Here is a 10,000-nt window from a genome sequence, read left to right as displayed (position 1 = left end):
TGTCACTGTGCAACAATATGACCAAAAGGTCCCGTCCCGTCCCGTCCCGTCCCGTCCCGTCCCGTCCCGTCCCGTCCCGTCCCGTCCCGTCCCGTCCCGTCCCGTCCCGTCCCGTCCCGTCCCGTCCCGTCCCGTCCCGTCCCGTCCCGTCCCGTCCCGTCCCGTCCCGTCCCGTCCCGTCCCTCACCAGGTCGGCCAGCAGAGGCTGCGGCAGCGTCTTCTCCATCTCTCTGCGTCTGTTGAGGCTTCGCCGCCGCAGCTCGTTCCTGCGGAGTTTGTATTCTTCGTACAGACTGAGGTCTTTAGTCCAGGGCCGCACCGCCTGGCGGGGGGGGGCTCCGGGGGGCAGGGGGGCCACCGAGGGCAGGGGGGCCAGCAGCTGGGGCATCGAGTCTGGGACGAGAGAGAGAGGGACGAGGCTTAACAGGTTGACGATATATCGGGCCGATGTTGGCCTTTTATTAAAAATTATTTTCTAATATGACAGCAATGATGCAGTTACATTGATTACATATTTATTGTAGATCAGATTGCACACAAGAATCCATGAATATGTTTTATTCTTATTACTGGGGTTTCAATGGAGAGTGTCAGTGTCCTTACATGCTTTTTCACAGGAATTTCCACACTGACAAGAATACAAATCATGGGGATTTTTTTGGCATAAAAATTGCCCAATTTTAAGATAATAAGAAAATCTGAAACTCATATTTTGCTATTATAAACTGCCATTCCACGCTCATTCTATTTGAGAGTGATTTGTCCGACCCCAAGGCTGCTCTTTGTTTACATTTGGATTGCAGATGGCGGCTTTAAGGAGGCGAGGAGATGAAGGAGCAAAAAAAGCCGTTAAATATTAAAATTTACTGAAAAGATTTGACTATGTGTGTACACAAATAAATGAACTTGAACTGGGTCATGGGACCTAAACTGAAGGCAGACATAACATAGAATACATACTGTATATTCACACACACACACACACACACACAGGAGTACTCACAGGAGCTTGGTCCAGCTGAGCTGAAGGCTGTGCTGTGATCAGGAAAGTTTCTCTGGCTCACAGGAAGTCCGGACCACTCTACTGACCTTTGACCCTAGAGGAACAGACAAAAGCATTAAAGGAAAACTCTTGATCTCATCAGTCTGTGATGTTCAGTTCGTACCAGAAGTTATTTAGTGATGAAGTTTTCCTACTAGCTGTGCCTTTGACCCCACCCCCTCACCTCTGACCCCACCCCCTCACCTCTGACCCCGCCCCCCTCACCTCTGACCCCACCCCCTCACATCTGACCCCGCCCCCCTCACCTCTGACTCCACCCCCTCACCTCTGACCCCGCCCCCCCTCACCTCTGACCCGCCCCCCCTCACCTCTGACCCCACCCCCTCACCTCTGACCCCGCCCCCCTCACCTCTGACTCCACCCCCTCACCTCTGACCACGCCCCCCCCTCACCTCTGACCCCGGCAGCTGACCCTGCTGTATCTGACAGTCCAGCAGCAGCGTGGCCATCACCTCCTGCTCCTCCTCTGGCTCCTCCTTGATGCAGATCACCTCCTCCTCCTCCTCCTCCTCCTCCTGCTGCTGCACCTCTTCCTGCTTCACCTTCAACACAACAGGAGAACCAGGACTCAGGACTGGGAGGATAAATCAAACAGACCTCCACTAGTTTAAAGACTTTAAGTCATATTCGAGTGGCCCGGTAGTTAGCGAGACCGCCCCGTAAACTATTACCGTCCCTAAAGCTTCATTTATTCTCCTACTGCATATATTCTGATGTTGTACACTGCCCATCACAACTCTGGGGACACCTAGCTTTTGAAAATGTTTAATAAATGAGCATTTTTTCTTCTTTCTGAAGCACAAACAGGTGTGATAAAAACATGAAGTAATATTCATGTTGTGCACCCACAAAAGTTGGCAACTGAGTCATGTAACAGGTCTATAAAAGTTGTTTCGAGACCCTTCTTCCCCCGTTTTGGATCCTTATCACCGAGGACGGACCGTATCTTATCTGGACGTCCCGCCTCTCTTGGACTTTCAGACTTAATCTCTGGCGAGAAGAAGGATCGGAAACTCACAGAAAACTTAGATAAAAACTTGAAACTTTTGATAAAATTTGTATATACCATGATCATTATATTTGGAATACTTTTATACAACTACAAGGTAAACCTTTTGAGTTGTGAGTATATTCTTTCACTTTGCTTAATAAACCAACACACATATTGATTTAAAGCCCAGACACTAGTATTGTTTGTTGTTGTTGTGTGTGATTTATTACTGTGTTAGCAGCCATTCTCCTTCACATAGTTTAAGTCCAAGCTCTCACCACAGCTGACGGTAACGTATATTTCCTCTCGAGGGTTCACCAGAATGCTCTAAATTCAGCGTGTTTATTCCTGCAGAGGGTGTGGGATGAATTGAGGGGATTAATCTAAATTTGCGTCTGAAATCTGGCGGGCTGAGAGCGCCACGGGACGTTTTGAGCATATACTTCATCTATGTAAGTATGAGTATTGGGAAATAGATATTTTATGTAAAAGCATTGCAGCCATTTTTTTTCTTTACTTCTTCATTGAAAAATAACAGAGAAAATCATTTAGTACATTTAGAAAAAGGCAAGGTGTCCCCTAACTTTTGACGGGCAGTGTACATATTTTTTTTCTTCAGATTTTCCATTCATTGTCTTTGTTTCAGTTTGTTCTGCTGTTGTCTTTTTACACACCATGAGTATCTCCTGTACATTCAGATATTTCTCATATTTCTAATTCATGTATTTTTACTTAATATGGGGGTTTGAACCCGGATCTCTCTTAACACTCGCCCGCCCCGCGGCCCTCTGGGTAATGCAGTAACCTGTGGTGCGGTGGAGAGCAGGGTGGAGCTGTCGGCCTGGGTCGACTCGTCCGGGGACAGAGACGCCTGCTCCGGCTCCAGGGGCGGGGCCGGGGGCGGGGCTACTGCGGTGGGCGGGGCCAAGGCCGGGTCCACGTCCTCTGTGTGCGGCTGGAAGCTGATGGTCCATTCACACTCGTCTTCCTCTTCCTCCTTCCTCTGAGCGGCGCCTCGCTCTGCGGGACAGGCGAGCCGACCAGGCGGGACGGGAACAGGAAGTGGTTTGGTTTAGTTTAGTCTGGTTCACTTCAACTCAGTCTAGTTTAATCTAGTTCAGTTTTAGTTGACCACAGAAGCAAAGTGATGCAAAAACAGTGCTAGAATATGCAAAAAACACAAAAAGGAAAGATACAATTATTACTACTACTACCAATACTAATACTAATAATAATATGTATGTGTAGATTAATTTCAGTAATCCATGTAGTAAGATGTCCAAAAAACAATAAAAATAAAATCCACTGGACATAAAATAAAGAGTTGAAGACGTTTCGCCACTCAGAGGCTTCATCAGTTCGATGGACGAGTGGAGAATAATCTAACTAAACTCTCTGTATATATATATATATATATATATATATATATAACATAACACCAAAACACAGTTACAAGGCGCCTGAAAAACTCCAACGTGTTTCAGTAAACCTCGATGAAGGCTGAAACACGGTAAGCCATGGCTAATTCTTCAATTCTATAATAAAAAGAAGATGAGTCTTAAAAAAAAAAGGAGGGAGAAGGTAGGAGGGAAGGAAAGGAGGGAAGAGGAAAGAGGGTAAAAAAAGAGGGATAGAAAGAAGGAAGGAAGGTAGGACGGAAGGAAGGAAGGAAGACAAGAAGGTAAAGAGGTGGGGGGCGAGGGAAAGTAGGAGAGGACACACACACACCCATGAATGGATAGGGGGTGGATATATCAATCAATCAATCAATTAATCAATTAATCAATCCTAATAATACCCCCCCCCCCCCCAGCTCTACCTGCGCTGGTTTCCAGAGACAGAGAGACAGGCAGCAGCAGGTCAGACAGGTCGGAGCAGGCCACGCCCCCTTCTGACTGGGAGTTCACTCTGACAGAACGTCCACTCCTGCTCTGTCCAGAGCTGCATGCTGGGAGCAGAAACACAAGGAGGAGTCAGACTGATAGGAGCAGAACAACAAGGAGGAGTCAGACTGATAGGAGCAGAAAGACAAGGAGGAGTCAGACTGATAGGAGCAGAACAACAAGGAGGAGTCAGACTGATAGGAGCAGAACAACAAGGAGGAGTCAGACTGATAGGAGCAGAACAACAAGGAGGAGTCAGACTGATAGGAGCAGAAACACAAGGAGGAGTCAGACTGATAGGAGCAGAACAACAAGGAGGAGTCAGACTGATAGGAGCAGAAACACAAGGAGGAGTCAGACTGATAGGAGCAGAACAACAAGGAGGAGTCAGACTGATAGGAGCAGAAACAGAAGGAGGAGTCAGACTGATAGGAGCAGAACAACAAGGAGGAGTCAGACTGATAGGAGCAGAACAACAAGGAGGAGTCAGACTGATAGGAGCAGAAACAGAAGGAGGAGTCAGACTGATAGGAGCAGAACAACAAGGAGGAGTCAGACTGATAGGAGCAGAAAGACAAGGAGGAGTCAGACTGATAGGAGCAGAAACAGAAGGAGGAGTCAGACTGATAGGAGCAGAACAACAAGGAGGAGTCAGACTGATAGGAGCAGAACAACAAGGAGGAGTCAGACTGATAGGAGCAGAACAACAAGGAGGAGTCAGACTGATAGGAGCAGAAAGACAAGGAGGAGTCAGACTGATAGGAGCAGAACAACAAGGAGGAGTCAGACTGATAGGAGCAGAAACAGAAGGAGGAGTCAGACTGACAGGAGCAGAACAACAAGAAGGAGTCAGACTGATAGGAGCAGAACGACAAGGAGGAGTCAGACTGATAGGAGCAGAACGACAAGGAGGAGTCAGACTGATAGGAGCAGAACGACAAGGAGGAGTCAGACTGATAGGAGCAGAACGACAAGAAGGAGTCAGACTGATAGGAGCAGAACGACAAGGAGTCAGACTGATAGGAGCAGAAAGACAAGAAGGAGTCAGACTGATAGGAGCAGAACGACAAGGAGGAGTCAGACTGATAGGAGCAGAGCAACAAGGAGCAGAACGGCTGATAGGAGCAGAAAGACAAGGAGGAGTCAGACTGATAGGAGCAGAGCAACAAGGAGCAGAACGGCTGATAGGAGCAGAAAGACAAGGAGGAGTCAGACTGATAGGAGCAGAACGACAAGGAGGAGTCAGACTGATAGGAGCAGAGCAACAAGGAGCAGAACGGCTGATAGGAGCAGAAAGACAAGGAGGAGTCAGACTGATAGGAGCAGAACAACAAGGAGGAGTCAGACTGATAGGAGCAGAACAACAAGGAGGAGTCAGACTGATAGGAGCAGAACAACAAGGAGGAGTCAGACTGATAGGAGCAGAACAACAAGGAGGAGTCAGACTGATAGGAGCAGAACAACAAGAAGGAGTCAGACTGATAGGAGCAGAACAACAAGAAGGAGTCAGACTGATAGGAGCAGAACGACAAGGAGGAGTCAGACTGATAGGAGCAGAGCAACAAGGAGCAGAACGGCTGATAGGAGCAGAAAGACAAGGAGGAGTCAGACTGATAGGAGCAGAGCAACAAGGAGCAGAACGGCTGATAGGAGCAGAAAGACAAGGAGGAGTCAGACTGATAGGAGCAGAACGACAAGGAGGAGTCAGACTGATAGGAGCAGAGCAACAAGGAGCAGAACGGCTGATAGGAGCAGAAAGACAAGGAGGAGTCAGACTGATAGGAGCAGAACAACAAGGAGGAGTCAGACTGATAGGAGCAGAACAACAAGGAGGAGTCAGACTGATAGGAGCAGAAAGACAAGGAGGAGTCAGACTGATAGGAGCAGAAACAGAAGGAGGAGTCAGACTGATAGGAGCAGAACAACAAGGAGGAGTCAGACTGATAGGAGCAGAACAACAAGGAGGAGTCAGACTGATAGGAGCAGAACAACAAGGAGGAGTCAGACTGATAGGAGCAGAACAACAAGGAGGAGTCAGACTGATAGGAGCAGAACAACAAGGAGGAGTCAGACTGATAGGAGCAGAACAACAAGGAGGAGTCAGACTGACAGGAGCAGAACAACAAGAAGGAGTCAGACTGATAGGAGCAGAACGACAAGGAGGAGTCAGACTGATAGGAGCAGAACGACAAGGAGGAGTCAGACTGATAGGAGCAGAACGACAAGGAGGAGTCAGACTGATAGGAGCAGAACAACAAGAAGGAGTCAGACTGATAGGAGCAGAACGACAAGGAGGAGTCAGACTGATAGGAGCAGAAAGACAAGAAGGAGTCAGACTGATAGGAGCAGAACGACAAGGAGGAGTCAGACTGATAGGAGCAGAGCAACAAGGAGCAGAACGGCTGATAGGAGCAGAAAGACAAGGAGGAGTCAGACTGATAGGAGCAGAGCAACAAGGAGCAGAACGGCTGATAGGAGCAGAAAGACAAGGAGGAGTCAGACTGATAGGAGCAGAACGACAAGGAGGAGTCAGACTGATAGGAGCAGAGCAACAAGGAGCAGAACGGCTGATAGGAGCAGAAAGACAAGGAGGAGTCAGACTGATAGGAGCAGAACAACAAGGAGGAGTCAGACTGATAGGAGCAGAACAACAAGGAGGAGTCAGACTGATAGGAGCAGAACAACAAGGAGGAGCAGAACAACAAGGAGGAATCAGACTGATAGGAGCAGAACAACAAGGAGGAGTCAGACTGATAGGAGCAGAACAACAAGGAGGAGTCAGACTGATAGGAGCAGAGCAACAAGGAGCAGAACGGCTGATAGGAGCAGAAAGACAAGGAGGAGTCAGACTGATAGGAGCAGAGCAACAAGGAGCAGAACGGCTGATAGGAGCAGAAAGACAAGGAGGAGTCAGACTGATAGGAGCAGAACGACAAGGAGGAGTCAGACTGATAGGAGCAGAGCAACAAGGAGCAGAACGGCTGATAGGAGCAGAAAGACAAGGAGGAGTCAGACTGATAGGAGCAGAACAACAAGGAGGAGTCAGACTGATAGGAGCAGAACAACAAGGAGGAGTCAGACTGATAGGAGCAGAACAACAAGGAGGAGTCAGACTGATAGGAGCAGAACAACAAGGAGGAGTCAGACTGATAGGAGCAGAACAACAAGAAGGAGTCAGACTGATAGGAGCAGAACAACAAGAAGGAGTCAGACTGATAGGAGCAGAACGACAAGGAGGAGTCAGACTGATAGGAGCAGAGCAACAAGGAGCAGAACGGCTGATAGGAGCAGAAAGACAAGGAGGAGTCAGACTGATAGGAGCAGAGCAACAAGGAGCAGAACGGCTGATAGGAGCAGAAAGACAAGGAGGAGTCAGACTGATAGGAGCAGAACGACAAGGAGGAGTCAGACTGATAGGAGCAGAGCAACAAGGAGCAGAACGGCTGATAGGAGCAGAAAGACAAGGAGGAGTCAGACTGATAGGAGCAGAACAACAAGGAGGAGTCAGACTGATAGGAGCAGAACAACAAGGAGGAGTCAGACTGATAGGAGCAGAAAGACAAGGAGGAGTCAGACTGATAGGAGCAGAAACAGAAGGAGGAGTCAGACTGATAGGAGCAGAACAACAAGGAGGAGTCAGACTGATAGGAGCAGAACAACAAGGAGGAGTCAGACTGATAGGAGCAGAACAACAAGGAGGAGTCAGACTGATAGGAGCAGAACAACAAGGAGGAGTCAGACTGATAGGAGCAGAACAACAAGGAGGAGTCAGACTGATAGGAGCAGAACAACAAGGAGGAGTCAGACTGACAGGAGCAGAACAACAAGAAGGAGTCAGACTGATAGGAGCAGAACGACAAGGAGGAGTCAGACTGATAGGAGCAGAACGACAAGGAGGAGTCAGACTGATAGGAGCAGAACGACAAGGAGGAGTCAGACTGATAGGAGCAGAACAACAAGAAGGAGTCAGACTGATAGGAGCAGAACGACAAGGAGGAGTCAGACTGATAGGAGCAGAAAGACAAGAAGGAGTCAGACTGATAGGAGCAGAACGACAAGGAGGAGTCAGACTGATAGGAGCAGAGCAACAAGGAGCAGAACGGCTGATAGGAGCAGAAAGACAAGGAGGAGTCAGACTGATAGGAGCAGAGCAACAAGGAGCAGAACGGCTGATAGGAGCAGAAAGACAAGGAGGAGTCAGACTGATAGGAGCAGAACGACAAGGAGGAGTCAGACTGATAGGAGCAGAGCAACAAGGAGCAGAACGGCTGATAGGAGCAGAAAGACAAGGAGGAGTCAGACTGATAGGAGCAGAACAACAAGGAGGAGTCAGACTGATAGGAGCAGAACAACAAGGAGGAGTCAGACTGATAGGAGCAGAACAACAAGGAGGAGCAGAACAACAAGGAGGAATCAGACTGATAGGAGCAGAACAACAAGGAGGAGTCAGACTGATAGGAGCAGAACAACAAGGAGGAGTCAGACTGATAGGAGCAGAACAACAAGGAGGCGCAGAACAACAAGGAGGAATCAGACTGATAGGAGCAGAACAACAAGGAGGAGTCAGACTGATAGGAGCAGAACAACAAGGAGGAGTCAGACTGATAGCAGCAGAAAGTGCAGGTGCGTTCAACAAAGCATCCTGTGCAGAGGTGGGGACTCAAGTCACATGACTTGACTTGAGTCACATGACTTGGAGTTGAGTCACAGTTCTAACTGCTTGAGACTTGTGCCTCAAGACTTGAGACTGACTTGGGACTCAAGTGAAGGTGACTTGGTCTCACCTCTGGTCCTGTGTGATCCCAGCCTGACTGTATCAGTTAAAGTGATGAAAAAAAGCAGATTCTGGCAATATATAAACGAGTCTCCTCTAGAGCTGAACAATTAATCGAAATTTTATCGAAATCGCAATATGGCCTACTGCAATTTTCAAATCGCTGGAGGCGCAATATTTGTTAAAGGCGAAATGTGTGTCAAAATACCATTTTAAATTAAATATTGTCGTGCTGCAGAGATATACCTGGACTACACATCATATTCTACAGACTTAAGAAAACATCTTTGTTTGGTACAGATCCCCGCAAAAATCACACCATAATCATTTTAATACGTTTTTCAATGAAAATGAGAATAATGATGTAAAAATTATCATTCCCTCTAATATCGCAAATCATATCGCAATTGCAATATCAGTCAAAATAATCGCAATTAGATATTTTTTCAAAATCGTTCAGCCCTAGTCTCCTCTGACCCGATTCCAGTGTTCCACTTGTTCAGACTGAAATGTTTAATAAACATAAAGAAAGAGATTCACTTCAAAACATTTCAGCAGCAGGACTAGTTTTTTATATATAGTCAGAATCTGCTTTGTCGGCGTTCCTTTATGTGCTAGAAGTGATTTTCAGACTGTTCCTCCAGACGACGGCAGTGAATGGAGAGAGAAAAAAAACACAATTCTCCAGTCTGCTCTACCGGAGCAACAGATCACAGAATCACTGATTTGGGGGTTTTATCATGGAGGAAGAGACACGACCCAAGACTCTACCAGAGTTCAACATCACTTTAAACCTTCTTCACCTGGGCCGGTTCTGCCCGCCGCTCCCTCCTCCCTCCTGGTCTGGGTGGAACCCGAACCCGGCGCCGTCTGGTGGATCCGGTGCGCGGCGGAGCCGGATCTCTGCTGCATCTCCTCCTCCACCCCCTGCCTGTAGTACTTCAGCTTCAGCTCGGTGTAGCGCAGCATGGCGCGGATCTTATCGTTCTCCTTCTCCTTCAGGCTCTTCTCCCTCTGCAGGCCGCTCATGTCTCTCTTCAGGACGGCCACCTGGGCCTTCAGCTCCTCGAACTTCACCCCGACCACCTTCAGCATCTCGGCCAGCACCGTCTCCACGGCGCCGTTCACCGCCCGCTCCACCACCGCGCCCATCTGACCCCGGATCAGAGACACCGCGATGCTGACGTCCATTCTGAAAAACCCCCGACTCCAAAACCGCTTCCTGAAGAACCTGAAACACAATTACAACGCTGAACTATAATTATTATTATTATTATTATTATTATTAT

The 10,000-nt window shown here is 48.1% G+C and overlaps 1 protein-coding gene across 3 annotated transcripts in view; it reads right to left on the bottom strand.

The window, feature by feature from the left end:
- Window positions 1-10,000, bottom strand: part of LOC139911777 (uncharacterized) — a 14,063-nt gene that overhangs the window by 3,004 nt on the left and 1,059 nt on the right. For 2 of the 3 annotated variants that reach the window (XM_071899394.2, XM_078286236.1), the window contains exons 2-7: window positions 9,515-9,942; window positions 3,874-4,002; window positions 2,860-3,074; window positions 1,456-1,605; window positions 1,004-1,097; window positions 188-393 (exon numbers count right to left, since the gene is read on the bottom strand). In XM_071899394.2, the coding sequence (XP_071755495.2) occupies window positions 188-393; window positions 1,004-1,097; window positions 1,456-1,605; window positions 2,860-3,074; window positions 3,874-4,002; window positions 9,515-9,902 (1,182 nt within the window). In that variant the 5' untranslated portion in view covers window positions 9,903-9,942. The remainder of the gene's footprint in view (window positions 1-187; window positions 394-1,003; window positions 1,098-1,455; window positions 1,606-2,859; window positions 3,075-3,873; window positions 4,003-9,514; window positions 9,943-10,000) is intronic. The other variant, XM_078286237.1, reaches the window with a different exon arrangement.

The sequence above is a fragment of the Centroberyx gerrardi genome, chromosome 10 (assembly GCF_048128805.1).
Source record: "Centroberyx gerrardi isolate f3 chromosome 10, fCenGer3.hap1.cur.20231027, whole genome shotgun sequence".
In the NCBI taxonomy this organism is placed as follows: Eukaryota; Metazoa; Chordata; class Actinopteri; order Beryciformes; family Berycidae; genus Centroberyx; species Centroberyx gerrardi.
Note: the sequence above shows the minus strand (reverse complement) of the source record. Positions and strands in the feature narration are given on the sequence as shown.